This window comes from Corapipo altera, unplaced genomic scaffold (assembly GCF_003945725.1).
Source record: "Corapipo altera isolate COAL_440 unplaced genomic scaffold, ASM394572v1 308, whole genome shotgun sequence".
In the NCBI taxonomy this organism is placed as follows: Eukaryota; Metazoa; Chordata; class Aves; order Passeriformes; family Pipridae; genus Corapipo; species Corapipo altera.
The window spans coordinates 3,639,002-3,654,028 of record NW_020884925.1 but is presented as its reverse complement, the minus strand read 5'-3'; the positions used below and the strand labels follow the sequence as shown (position 1 = coordinate 3,654,028).

The 15,027-nt window shown below is 39.9% G+C and overlaps 1 protein-coding gene across 1 annotated transcript in view; it reads right to left on the bottom strand.

Moving 5' to 3' along the window:
• HERC1 (HECT and RLD domain containing E3 ubiquitin protein ligase family member 1) overlaps nt 1–15,027 on the bottom strand; it is a 114,983-nt gene that overhangs the window by 60,440 nt on the left and 39,516 nt on the right. Inside the window, 15 exon segments of the mRNA XM_027657698.1 lie at nt 1,454–1,627; nt 2,492–2,713; nt 3,198–3,389; nt 3,838–3,970; nt 4,144–4,296; nt 5,078–5,299; nt 6,509–6,634; nt 7,204–7,369; nt 8,099–8,233; nt 9,314–9,485; nt 9,579–9,723; nt 10,203–10,330; nt 10,883–11,026; nt 12,552–12,648; nt 13,315–13,626. Coding sequence (XP_027513499.1) covers nt 1,454–1,627; nt 2,492–2,713; nt 3,198–3,389; nt 3,838–3,970; nt 4,144–4,296; nt 5,078–5,299; nt 6,509–6,634; nt 7,204–7,369; nt 8,099–8,233; nt 9,314–9,485; nt 9,579–9,723; nt 10,203–10,330; nt 10,883–11,026; nt 12,552–12,648; nt 13,315–13,626 — 2,521 coding nt within the window.

Below are 15,027 nucleotides of genomic sequence, written 5' to 3'. Positions count from 1 at the left end.
ACCAGAGAGCCAGGGAGTGCACACACACTGCCACCAGAGAGCCAGGGTGTGCACACACACTGCCACCAGAGAGCCAGGGAACAGAAACTAGGGTGCAACCTGTCTTTCAAGTAACAATAGCAAACTGGAGCTGTTCTCTTCTGGGCACAAATTCACATGGATCTTGTTTAGAAACACACCGTAGCTGAGACTTGCTGCTCTTTTACACATGTTTGAAACCACATTCCAGCACCATTTCACAGTTTTGCTTATGATGGAAAAGCCTTATCTCCAGCAGGAAGGCCAACTGCTCAAGCTTAGAAGCACAAGCTTCACTGCTAATATTACCAAGAGACATTTTCAGGTTTTGAAATGAAAGTTCAACCAGTATTTTCAGGAACTGACCCCCTAATTTCAGAAGAACTTTTCCCCATTTCAATCTTATTTTCATAATGGTTCTTTTTACTCGACTACAAAATAGCCAAACTGCCAAGCAAACCTCCACAAAGCACCATCATTTTCCACAGGGGGGAAAAAATACTGCCCCACTCCCTTAAAAGTATCTTTTAATCTAAATATCTTTTTCTATTAAATGTTATCTACGAATCCTTGCAAACTGCTGTAGAAATGACAAAAGCTCACCTGGCCACACACAGTTTATCTAACATACCTGCTCCTCAGTCAGCTTGCACTGTGAAGAGCAGAACCACATCAACTTCTAAAGAGCCCAGTTCCATGGCCAAAATTACACATATCAGCCCACTCATCTCAGATTTTGTAAACAGATAACCAGCAGGTTTTTTAACTGGAATTCCTACTCCTGTGGAATTCTCTAAAAGAACCCTCTGTGTTGCTCTCAACAGGCACACAAGACCACTTGCAGTTTTCTTCATCACGCTCAGCTTGGCCAGAGCTACAGAAAATTATCTCTGGATACTGCAGAGTTACAGTACAACAACAATATTTAGTGGAGGTCATTAAAAGGAACTGGAAAGTTTGAGCAAGAAAACCCAGATTTTAGGTTATAAGCATGAGGAACTATTAACACTGTAAGGTCAGCCTCTCAGAGACTTGACACACAAAGGGTGACTTCATTCCATTCCCAACATATTTTGCAAGTTACTTTGCCTTTCCCCATCTCCTCCCCATTAATTTTCCTTTTTAATTGTCAGTTTTACCCTGCTCTACTCGGAAAACAGAAAAACCAACAACTGAGTAAGCAAACAAGGAGTTTCTTCTTACCAGGTCAGGGGGAAAAACAACACTGAACTACATGTTTGCCAAACACTGAAATCAACGTCAAAAGAGAGAGAAACAGCAGAAGAGAGATTGTGGAACATAACAATAAATTATTTTTCCTTTTGCAGAATTAAAATTTGTTGCCAACAAAAATCCAGGACTGTCCTAGGAGTGTAGTTGAGGCATGTAATATATGTAATATGCTTTTAACACACATGCATTTTCGACACCTTACCTTTACTAACAGCATAGTCTTGCATACTGATCCAGAGGCTCCTGGCTGGCTCTTTTGTACAACCCAAGGCCAAATCAACATAGACTGTAATCTCAGGTCTCAGCTTATAGTCAAAGGGCTTCTGCTCCTCATTTCCAGACAGGGCCACTTCTAACAAGGAGCTCATGCATTTGTCTGACAGAAGGGAAATACCCAAGAAATTAAATGTTGAGGATTATATACATCTACCTAAAAGCACTCTACACTTAGCTAAAAAAAAATTAAAAAATCAAGACATCTCATTGTCCTACAACAAATTTACATTAGACAGGGAAGTGACTTAAGAGTTACAATTTACATAAAACCTATGGAGATTTAGAAACATTCTCCAACTCTGCTTCAATAGCATAAATCTGTATCACTAAGTCCACCTGAACTGCACAGCTTGCAGTTACTGCCAGGACCCATTTCAAAACACTGTGTTTTGTAAATAAGTCTTGAAGTCCACTCAGAACCAGAGAGGATGGGAACAGAGATGTGAACTAAGGAAGAGGTCACAAAGAAGCAGAAGCAAGGGCACTGTTCAGATAGGAAGGGATGACTAGAATATTAATGCTGAGTTGTTACCAGTTCTGGTAGATCATCAAGACTGAAGTTTGTTATTAATAGTATTGTTCCTAATTAATAAAAAATTCGCTTTGCAAGCAGAATGTAAGATAATATTTTCCAATAATTAATATGAAAAACTGAGCCTCTGTTGTGCCTGTTAAACGCTGCTGAGCATCTAAGAGTTAAACACTTAAAATTAACTCAGTGAAGTCTGTGTTCTTTCACTGAGAAATTGCAGATTTTTTCTTCCCTATGCATTTCCAAGACCCTTTGTAAACTACATCGTACACTTAAATATCCTTTTAGTAACTTTTTGCATTACTCCACAAACACACACCAATGCTGGAAGACAATCCCTGAGTGCACAGACCCATTCAAAACACCACCAGAGATTTCCAAACGATCACAGATATTTACAACGACCAGGAGACACCAGTATTTCACAGTTACCTAAATGAGGAATATCCATTTCCACCCCATCACTGAAAAGTGGAGTTTTGAGCCAGTAGGCTGTGTCCTGTTCCTCAGGGGACACGGGAGGGCCCTGGAGCATCCCCCCAAGGCACCTCCCAATGAGCAAGGCCACCGTCCTCTCGAGGTCAACGAGCCACACCCAGGACTGGGCAGGCTGTGGCAGGGGCACTCCGGCAGGGTCGATCAACTCAGGGCCACCTGAAAGGAGTCGTTCTCAAATCAGTCACAATCCCAAAATCAGCAAAATTAACAGATCTTGTTCATATTTCCCTGTTAGTGGCAGATTTGCCCCTCAATCGACTGAAGGAACAGCAGGTAGGACAAAGAGGCCACTTAACATGGTAACTACAGCAGCAGCACAGGCCATCACCATTCCTGGCACAGCTGCTCACGAAGGAAAGGCTCCTTCAAACTCTGCCCAAGAGTATTTTGTCCAACACACACTTCTTTGTGTTCTGATAAACATGTACAGATAAAGGAAACAACTGGAAACCACTCAATTAAAGCAGAAAAAGTATTTCACAGCAAGGGCCATAAATACATTTAGGAAATGGAAAAGGAGATGTAGCAAGATACACAGCTTAAAAAAAAAAAAAGCCATCTTAAAAGGGAAAGTTAAACTTCCACTACAAAAAGGTGCCATTCTTTACTTTTCAGATGGAAAGCATGTTATTACACTCACCATGAAGAGGCCACTGTAATTCCTGATCTTCCAGAAGGGCTGCAGCAGGCAACAGTCTGTTGAGACGATCTAAAGGTGGCAGCAGATCCAGCAGGTAACTCAGCAAGGGCCGGGCTACCGACACTGGCAGCAGCAGCAAGGAGTTGACAATCTGGGAGAGCATACTGCCAGCAGCTGAGACATAAATCACATCTGCAGGGGGGAAAGCAAAGCTGAATTACAGTTATACAGTTATATTCCTAGCACAACAAGGCCATTTAGCAAGTCAAAGAACTGCATAAAACACCTCAGCTTTCTCAAAATGTCTCCACGGCACACGTTGAATTGATGGGTTTAACAATTACCAACACACTTTTCAGTGATCACAAAACCAGCACTTTTTAAAAGAGAAATCTAGAATTAACAAAACTGCCTCTGTGCATTATTGTTTCAATGTCTTCTCCATTCTGTATTTTCCCTGTATGTCAAATGTTGCATCAAAAACAGGAACCAGATGCTATCCCTGGGTAGACACCTAATCTCCTCTTTTGGGGGATGCTTGGGATGTCCACTTTATGCAGATACAGGAAAAACAAGGTATTTTGTTATTCGAATCTAAGCTTACAGAGCCATCAATACTGATTTTTCCATGAAGATTTACCTCTCAGTTTTTCCCCAACACTACCATTCCAAGAGCTTTCCTTCAGCAGTGTTGCAGAACGGGAATAGATATCTGTGGCATGAGGCAACAAAAGCTGGAGGTGTTTGTGGAGCAGAGCCACACTGCTGGAATTCTAGAAGGAAACAAACCAACATAAGAATAATTCTGTAAATATATTTAAAGGGTTATTTAAATTAGTTTAGCTTTCAAATACTCAGATTTACAACAGGAACCTTACAACATTCTGATGCTTATGAATGCTGAATTAGTTTTTTCTCTCCTAAATGCAAAAATAAGGACACACACCTCACTGACACTGTTGATGTGGCAATAAGCCAGCAGCTGTTTCTGCAGTGAACATAAAAGCTCATGAAGATGAGCAGGTTGGCTGTTTTCTGATGATGATGTACCTAGTAAAAATTTATCACTGTTTTTTTCCAGTTCTCCAAAGGCTTGGTCCTATTAAGACAAAAAGGAGGGGGGAGAAAAAGAACAATTAACTGTGCTTCAAATGCCATGAAACCTGACAATCATCTTAAAAAGAAACTTCTATTATCTTTACTATGTGCCAGTGGATCATGGGATAACCACAGCTAAAATTACACTTGTTTAGAAAGTCATAGTAGTGATTTTGATGGCTGTCAAGTGAACACTTCTCTTCTGAAAAGGTTTCTTTCAGAGGCAGCAATGTTTTTATTCAACTCCCCAAGGCTAACTGGGTGAAAAAACCCACTCCCTAACCTGGTCCCCAAATCACAGTATGTTAAAATAAGTAATAATTTTTAGGATCTGTTGGGGGCTGACGCATAAGATGTTCAGTCAGGTAATAAGCATAAGGTAATAACCCTAGTGAAGTTAATTAGACAGATTCATGCTCCTGCTGTCTGCCTATTGCTCCCTGGTGGCTGAGATTATACTGACTAAAAACATTCCATGCACTTCTTGTGTTACATTCTATCTGCCAAAAACTTGGAAGCCAAAGTAAGAGCAATAAAACAGTCTGATATGAAAGCAGCTGCAGTTACATAAGTCATCTTAAACAATAAATACCACTATAATAACACAAAAACCATATTGTTAGAGATGATTTAACTGATTTTAGTCCACTTCAGGACAAATACATATTGCACTGCTACTTTTTTCTCCATTCTTGAGATGGAGAAAAAAAAAAAACAACCCTTCTAGGTATCCAAAATTCATTACAATTTTAAAAATAATTAATTACAAGGCCTATACATACTGTATAAAATCCCAAATTTCTCAGCAGAGTCTTCATTAAGATTTCAGCCAGGTGAGTGTCTGGGTGGCTGCTCTGCACAGCATATGTTTGATCAGAGAGGTTTCCATAGCTGATACACAGTGAGGAGGTTTCGGTGGTATCTGAGGGTGAGCTGTAGCCAAGCAGGGAAGCCACGTGGGTGTGATCCTGCAAGCTTGTCAGAATGATGTCCAACTGCATTCTCTAAAGAAAAATGTTTAGAGGCACAAAAAACACTCTTTGTTAATGAGGACAGAATAAATAAGGAGCTATGAAGGAAAAAGGATTAGACGTAGTTACAATTAAAATATTGTAACGGGACAGAGAAATAAGCTGGAGGACTTTTCCAAAAACCTCCAGGTTTTCCTGCAGATTTGTAGTATTAGAGAACAGATAAATATATCAATTAGATGACCATACCTAGTAAAATCTGAGATTAGGAGGAAGATATTAGACACTGGACTAAATGCTTTCTCCAGTTTGTTGGAGTTATCTGATTATTTAGGGAGTTGGTGGGGGACACACCATTTTTCTAGGCTGCACATTGGAAAAAGGGTAAAAAGCAGAACAAGCACACATGAGACCAAGAGAGGTGGCAGATGCAGACTAATGACCTTCACCTTTAGTGCTGCTCCCCACTGCTGCTGGTTCTGAATGCTGGAAAACCTAAACTTGTTCTGCCCTAGTAATTGTCAAGGGGTTTAGTTCGTACCAATACTCATCTTCACAAATCTTTAGAAACTCAGAATCAGAAGATTCTGCTTCATAGTTTCAGTATCAAGTGTAAGCCAGTCTCTTCCTTAGTGTATAAAATACAGGACTTGACCAGGATCCTGTGTGCACAGAACTGAACAGTACTTTTGCTCATTCTTTTAGTCTGAGACTACTGCTGAAGTTCCAGTTCCTACTGCTCTCAAGAACAGGAACAGATGTTCCTTGAATCTTTTTCCCTCCTTTTGTAGGATACTGGGCAACCATCCTAACCTGCATTAATTCCTGGTTTTTGCATTCAAGAAGGAAAAAGACAAAAGGAACATTGCAGTCACCTTTGCAAAGGAGGGTGAAATCCATGTAGCAAAAGCATTATACAAGTATTCTTCACAGGAAATAATTTTCTGTTTCCAAGACATGTTAAATCTAAACAGTTAAATCCGAATTCAAAAATATCTGCTCTTTATACTTGTCTGGATATGCTGACACAGCAATTCCTAAGCAGCCAACATGCAGTGCTCCCTGTCTCACTGGACTCTGGTTTAGCCAGGTTTTGTTATGCTGGGCTTTGCACTGCACCTCACCAGGAATGTGCTGGCACACTGAAAACAAGGCTCACCTCAGTTCACAATGTTCCAGCAGAAAAAGCCAAAGCAAACCACAGCTGCTTTCAAAGCATGGCATATTTTTACCTGACCTTACCTGTCCTTTTGATAAGCTCTCCCATCTATCAGGACCTTGGGGGAGAAGGGAATGGAGCAATTCCATTCTCTCTCGCAGTGGAGGAAGCAGCATAGTTGCTCCTACTGACAGAGTCTCAATTACAACCTAAAATTAGAGCAGCAGAAAATACTTCTTCAGTAAGGAAGGAGGAGATAATCAACTCACCTGTATCTTTAAAAAACACAGCACACCACCCATGATATATCCAAAACATCTTGCTTAATTTCATTTAACATCAGAGTTCTATCTCACAATAGCACACTAATTTTTCATGTTGTGATGCAAAGACAAGCAGTACATTGAAGAAGTGAAATGAGAGCAACAAAAGCTGCTGTTTCCTGTAAGAGTACATCTTAGGAGAATTACTCAACTGAGTTAATTACTCAATCCACAACACTAACATTTTAGGCTCATTATTGCAAGGAAGACTAATTTAAAAGTTACAAAATAAAGCAGCTTTTTGACGTTCTTCTGCAAACATTCTCCTCTGTTTTCACATCATAAAACAGTGATGGTGACTGCAGTTTTTACCTGTCACGACTAAAACCACTAAGTCAGACTCATGTTTATCACAGTGCCAACTGCTGAAAGTCAGATATATCTCTAATTGCACAAAGAAAGAAAGAAGAGAGAGTAGCACAGTTTTCACAGGCAAACAACAGAGCATGACTTACTTCCTGAATTTCATCAGGGACAGAAGAGTCCATCAGTCTAAACAAGAGATTTCGGAGAGGCCCAGCCTGGCGGCCCAGAATGCTGGTGGCTACACCCCCAGCCAGTGCAAGTGCAAGGTGATTAGAAAGCAGCTTCAGACACAATTTAAGAAAATTGTGATGTTCCCTGCAAAAAGAAATACATCCCTGTTAATCTCTCCTGCTCCCTTTTCACTTATTTGTGCACTAAGCTTTCAACTCGCCTTTGATATTTTGTACCAGAAAAGGTAAGTAAATTACAGCTGGGAGTTGGAAGAACCTCCTCTGAGAACCTTCTGCCAATGTGCTTAAAAGAACAAAAACCAAAACTAGAATGGTAAAGTGTCTTTGTGAACAATGGTTCCAAGAGGCATCCACTTTAGAAATGCAGTCCCATGAATCAGGAGGCAAAATCATCCAAAAATACACAAAGAGGCAAATGTATTATTCATAGAGAAGAAAAATAACTTTTAAGAAGTAATAAATGTAATCTTCTCTCAGAAGATTCAGGAGCACAAGAATTGGGTTAAAAACAAAAGGTCAGGGTATTAATTTCTAGTCTTTGTAAAAAACTTCTGAAAAACTGTTAAAGGAGTAAGAACTAACAAAGCAGAAACAGTAAATGCATTTCAACTACACAGAAAATTGTGTTTCAAAGGAAAACTCTGAAATAAAGCATTTAATTCAGTACATAATGAAAATAAACTCCAGGCAAAAGATCCTGCTACGTTTGGGGCACTGCAGAGCTCCTGAAGGAGCAAGGAAACCAGACTTATGCCTGTTAAAGAACACACTGACCAAGACTAAGCCAAGCACCCCTGCTGTAAAGAAAAACAAAATAATTAAAAAATCTGTAACAAGCACATGTTGTGTGTACCTTGAGGAAGGAAAAGGAAGAGGGGGGATTTCACTGTTGATTTTGTCACAGTAGTGCTCGAGGAAAGAGCGAAGATGGGAGAAGGTACTTTCTTCCAGGTCTACGCAGTAGGGTCTGTGCCACGCCACAACCTGCCTGCAATCACAAGCAAAGGAGATCACCCTCTGGAAATACTCCAACTGCTTTAATACATTAACAGCTCAAGCAGGTTCAACACACACTTAACCAGTGTTTTTCTTAGAACAAACCACTATGACTATGGCAGACTAACTTCCTGACCCTCGGGGGTATTTTCTGCTCTCTTCGCTGTAAAACTCTTTAGAAAAAACCATTCTAAAGAACAGGAACACCTACAATGCTATAAATATGAAGCCATATGTATTTAATCTGACTCGTGCAAAGGCTGCCCAGTACTCACAAAGCTGGTTTTAGTACAAATGTCAGATTATAGAGACCTTGACACAATGCAGGGAGAGCTCAGAAGCAGTAGTGCCACTTAGTACTATTTAAGTCTCACTATTTTCTGAATTGATAGCTCCTGTGAAAACAGGGCACTTGAAATTCTTCTTGAATTATCTTCCAAATATTAAGCTTTTCTATCCCTTTGTGTTAGTTTATATGTAAAACTATACTGGTTCACTTCAATCACTTGCTCATGTCTTTGGTGTAACAAAGTATTATTTCACTTATTGTACATTAATAACCTAACTATTTATTTAGGCACCTGGTTTCAGTTTAGGTTAACAGGTAACCATACAGAAATTTTTTAAGATGTTTAAATCCACCTCAGCAATTTGTCTGAACTTCCCCTTTCCCAAAGTCTCCTGCTTAGTGCACTTCTTGTTACACTACAGGAAACTTCCTAAGCCATAAAAAGTCCCTTCAGAAGCAAAAATAAATACTGAGTTGTTTCACCTCCCACTGCCTAACTTCTCAAAATTTTAGTAAATAGAGGTCTAAAAGCAGGTAAGAAATCTTCATACACGAAGAACTAATACCCAAATCCTTGGTGTTGATATATTTTCACTTGCAATATGCAACAACTGGAGGAGAGGGAAGAGGAGAGGAGGGAGGGAAGACTCTTCAGCCCAAAACATTACAAGCAGAATACTTGAAACACATGGTGTGGTTAACACCTTCAGGGAGTAGTTAAATGTATCCCTAAGTGGACCTGTATAAAAAGCAAATGATACCTGTCCCCAGTGTCATCGTTACCTGTCCCTTGGAAGAGCTGTCCAGGCAAGGCTATGGGATGTTCCTGCTGAGATTTGTTGGATTGCAACTCCATCTAAACCACTTACTTTCTTCGGTTTGGTGATGGGACCAGTGGAGTTTCCCTGACCACACTGTCCCATTGAATTGTTACCCCAAGCATAAACTTCATTATCTATAAACACAAACAGAGCAGAAAACAAAACCTGAACACAACCGCTTTTGATCGAGAGGAAGACGATGTATTTTTACACCTTGCTGTTCTTACCATGAGAAAGTGCCAAGCAGTGACTGTCCCCAATGGAAATGTCCACTATCCTTGTGGCAGCCAGCTCCTCGATGAGTTTGGGTCTGAGAGCAGTGGCCTCCGAGGAGCCGCAGCCCAGGCAGGCCCCGCAGCCCCACGCGTACACCTGGAGCAAAGCAACACAACCACCCAGCGTTTACCTCCGACAGCTCCTCAGGGTTTCCACATTAGAAATAAAACTTTTGGTGACACCTATATCCTAAAATACACATACATTTTAAAAAAAACCCTATTAAATCACCTAATCACCTGAGTTGGTTCATGCATTAAGAATTACGAGCATTTCGCTGCTTTTTTTTCCTGGATCCAATTTGATTTTTACACTCGTTACTTTTATTAACCTAAAAATAACATTTTCTGTGGCTAAGCAAGGATCTTGAAAAGTGTATTTTCACATGACTCTTCAGCACATTTTGAATTACTCCAGCACAGTAGAAACCTCAATCTCTAACCAAGAACTTCACTGTTATTTAAGTACTAGTTGAACATTTTCTCAACAGTCAAAACAATAAAAGCTGAAGTAATGTGAACCCACAGTATCTTCACCAACTCTCATATTTGGAGTGAAAAGTGGTTTTTGCCTACCTGCCCCGTTGATGTCAAGGCAAGTGAAGACTGGCTCCCAGCACAAACCTTTCGAATAAACATTCCTTGCAAGGCTTCTATAACTTTGGGTTTATATACCCTGTTTGTATCACCATGACCAAGTTTGCCTACAAACGGAGGAAACACAACTGCAAGGTATTTTCCATGGATAAATAACAATCAGAAGTACCCCACAAAGAATTCTTTTTGGATAACCAAAAGCGTCAGAGTGGATTTTTAAAATTAAAACCTGTTACAATTTTTACAAAACCTATTCTCTTTCAATTACAGTCTCAAGGAAATATATATTCGTGACAGTGTATTTTAAAATTGAAATATTAATCCCAGGCAGTTAAAATGCAACAGTTTCTAGGATGTGAATAGTTACTGTCATATCATCAGGGAATTTATTTCAAAGTTATCAGCACAGCATTTTCATTTGAATTGTTCATGCATTCACTGAGCTTTTTGCTCTGTGAAACCCCTCCCCTCCCCTCCCCTAACCCTTTTTAAACTCCATAATCTTGCAGTCAAACTTCAAATATTGTATTTAGATGTTATAAGAATCCTTTTCTTGTACAGCTACCAAACAAAAACCAGAACCAAAGTGCAAGGAGCACTGAAACTCTGAGGTAGATGGAATAACACAAAATTACCACCAAAATGGTACTTTTACCTACCATTGTCTCCTCCTCCAAATGACCACACTGTTCTCCCATCTTTGGACAGAGCTATGGTGTGTGAACTGCCACAGGAGACCTCTCCCACGTTGCTGATATCTTTTACCAGAGTTGGAATGTTGCGGCTGTTGCTGTCACCGTGACCTATGGAAAAAAAGCAACACGTGTTTTCCTTTTGTCAACCTTTAAGTTCTATTTATCTTTTGCAATCATAAAGATTCTGCAAATCCCACGTGTTCTGTGCTCATCACAAACGACAATTTCTGCCCACTTTGTGGAAAGATTCATAGACAGGTTTGGAAGCCACCTGTGGTAAAGGTGCCACTGAATCCTAGGGCTATTTTCTAGCTTGCTGAAAAAAAAAAAAAAGGAATTACTAGAACAAGTGCCTTTAATAGCAGTTGATTAGGCAGCTATACATCCTAACAGTGGGCAGCAGGTCTCCTGAGCAGCAAGGGGAAGCTGCAACAAGGGCACATTGTCACTATTGTCACTACTGCACAGCCAAATCACAGCAGCAGCACAGCTGGCTGGGGACAGTCACAGCCCTAACTGGGCCTTTCTGCAGAAACCAGACATTACACTATCTCCTACTCCAGAAAATGTTTCATCTCTAAGAAACTGCAGAAATTCTGCAGATATGGAAGAAAAATGGAGAAGAGGGGGAAAAGAACAGTCCATCCAAAACTGATTAAATATGAACAACGTACTAAGACCTAATAAATGTCACCTTTTAGCTGCGCACTGGAACTCACCATTGCACACTCCGAGACCCACAAAGCACATCAAAACTCCATGTCAAGGAGAAATATTCTCAAGGAGAATATTTCCACATTTCCCACCAAAGTTGTAAGCTAAACCTCTAACCCAGTGTTCTTTTCTCCCAGCAGGGAGAGGCTCAGCACCTCCACTGATTACCTTGGAAAACTGTGACAATTTAAGCTGTAAAACACTGTCCTCGTCTTCTGCCCCTCTGCCCCTTACTTGCTCTCACCCCTCTATACTTGGTGATGGTCACATTCAGAGCAAAGACAGCAGAAGGGAACTAAACTTGAAGCAACTTGCCCAACTTGAAGCAATTTTCTATGCAAAACCTGCTGGTTCAACTGAACCTGCTGGAGAAGGTGTTTCCCACCAGGCACAGCAGCTGTACAGCAAAGGTGACCAGACAGACACAGCAACTTGCAGCAAACAGTAACACTGGCTTTTTGTTTCAGTTAAATTGCATTTTTAAGGTGCATTAAGGTAAAAGGACATTAACCCAATCTGGCAAACAATGTAAAGTATGCTGATTATTAAAATGAGACCCTTGATACTATTAGCCAGGTATTCCTGACTGTTCAAAGAACTATCCTCCCACCACACTAGAATTCCAGTTTATTTAAAATGTCTACTGTTTACATTTCAGTAGCATTAGCAATCATATGTAGACTTATGAATAAAAGCAACCTCTCCTGAAATTAAAAATGTTTTTAACAAATTCTTTGTAAAACTAACTGCATTAAAAGCTTTTAAGAGTCTCTGCACTAGTCACCTATATCCACATACCTGCATTATGTGTGTATGTGTATTTAGAGTGGACAGTTAGAGAACGAGGCAAATAAATGTACAGAATCATTACCAGACACAGACATCCTTCCAAAAGCATCCCCTGAAATGTTAAACTTACCCAGTCTCCCAAAGTCTCCCTCTCCCCACGTGTAGAGCTCCCCATCCTCTGTGACAGCAGCACTGTGCCTGTATCCCGCTGACACACAGACAACCACCTGCAGCACAGGCAAAAAGAAAGATTCACTTTTTACACAAACCAAACAGGAAGTCTGAAAGCTTCTGAGAGTCAAGCTTCAGAAGCAGTCTATGCAAATTAACTTGTTCATTCATGTGGATCAAATCCACACACAAGTGAACCTCTGCAATCTTTCCTATTTCTTATTTGGTTAGTAGAAATAAATAGGTAAAAAGGTAAGTTTCTATATAAAACTGCTAATGATTTATTTATCAGGCAGCTTTAACATGATGATATCCTGGTCTTACAGGAGAAAAAAGAAGCATCAGTGGATGTTTAGAACACTGGTCAAAACACAGACAGACAGGGAGAAGAAGGCCTTGCAAGACAACACAGAACCACTTTCCAAATGAAGCCACTAAGGAGTTGTAGGTCAAAGTCCTGATGTTGCAGTACTGAAAGCAACTCTCTCCTTCCTGGAATGTTTTACTCTTAAGACTATGAGAAGGTTTCCTGACAATGGCATTGTCCACATCACAAGCTAGAGGCAACCACAAGTTCTAGTGTTTTGCTGAAAGCAGACCCAGCTTCAAAGAGAGGTCTAGAAAAACACACAACTTCTTCTTAAGATTTTATATATTTCATATTTTACACAACATCACAACTGAACAGAACAAAAATAGGTGTTCTACTGAACCATACAAACCTTTCCTTGCAGGGGACCCTGAATAAGTTTGGGATATTTCTGAGTTGAACTATTTCCATGTCCCAGTTTTCCATAGTCACCATCACCCCAGCTGAAGACTTCCCCTTCTGTTGTAAATGCTAAAGTGTGGCCATCAGATCCTTTTGAAGATGACACCTTTTTAATAGACCTGTGAGGCTCAAAAGTCAGTTTTTTCAGTGTGGACTGATTATTGGAGTCACCCAGTCCAAGTCTCCCATAACTGCCTTTCCCACAGGCTCTGACAGAACCATCCGTAGAAATGACAAAGGTACAATATTGTCCAGCTTCAATCTACAAAAAAAAGGTTAAAATAGTGAAACACAGAGATCAGATAAATGCAAAATTCACATACAGGTCTAGAAGCTTGTATTTTTTTAACAGTATGTCAGGCTTCTTTATATGACCTTTCCATACAACATAATGTAAAAACATTGGGCTGCATTCAGATTTCCAAAAGTCACAGAGGGAAATTTGAATTTGTCAAGAGTAAAACCAAAAAGTAACAGCTTGATACAGCACTGTAGGTCTGGCTTAATTTGAACCAGTACCAAGTGATAACATTACAGAAATGAGGCAAATGCTAAAACTCCATTCTCATTTGACACTATACATTTTAACGACATAAACATCAAAGAAATAAGACTAAAAGTTTTTAAGAGAATAAGAACTTGCCTGTATTGGAAAGTCAGAGCTCAGCTGACCAATGACCCAACAGCAAACCAACTAACCCAGCAATAATTTGCTACAAGAATCTTTAAGTGCAAAGCAGGTTCAAATCTGAAGCACAAAGGCACATATAAAACAGCCCACACAGGTGTCAGACTGCACAGCCACAGCCCTATTTACTGGGAATTAACATCCAGAAAACCCTAAAACAATTATCAATTGTTTGATTAATTAACAATTATCGGTTGTTTTAGCTAGAAAGTTAAAGAAAAAAATCTTTATCTCAGTGGAAAAAAAAAAATCACATAAATATGTTAGAGAGGTGTATACTGTATTAATAAAAGAGTAACCCACTCATTCACATTCCACTCTTGTGTACGAGTGTTTTGGAAGTTTTCTGAATGCATAAACTTCTTTATGATGCCCAGCCCTGCAGTCCACTGGCACATCAAATATATCAGTGACGTCAATAGAAACAACTGCAGAAAAGGCACCTGAATTGTCTAGTGACCAAAAAGTGCTTTTACTTGAGTCAACACTGCAAAGCCAATGTAGTAACAGAAAAGCAAACTATTATATCCTGTGCCATGCATCAACAAAAGTGCTCAGTTGCAATGGCAGAATCTGTGACTGGGAGCAGAAGAGCATGTACACTCATTTTCAGAGAGCTAATTAAGGTTGCTGTGCCAGCAGTTAGCCCAGTCTGGACTTTTAAACTGGGCAACCTTGGTGTGAAAACCACCAAAGGAAAAGAAGACTGAATAGTTAAGACACCTTTTAAGCAACAGTAAAAAATCCAAACCAAAACCAAAGAAACACCACCAAAAAAACCCTCCAGGCAAACAAACTTGTCTCTGCTGACCAAGTTAGGTAATTCAGTCGTTCCTGTTACATGGATATTTATCTGTGGGTGTCATTAAAAACAAAACGAAATGTTTCTTCAAGGTATCAATAAAAGCAGTGAGATACTTTCAGTCCAATAACTTGTGTGATCAGTTCTGAGCATCAGACCTTCATTACAAGCTG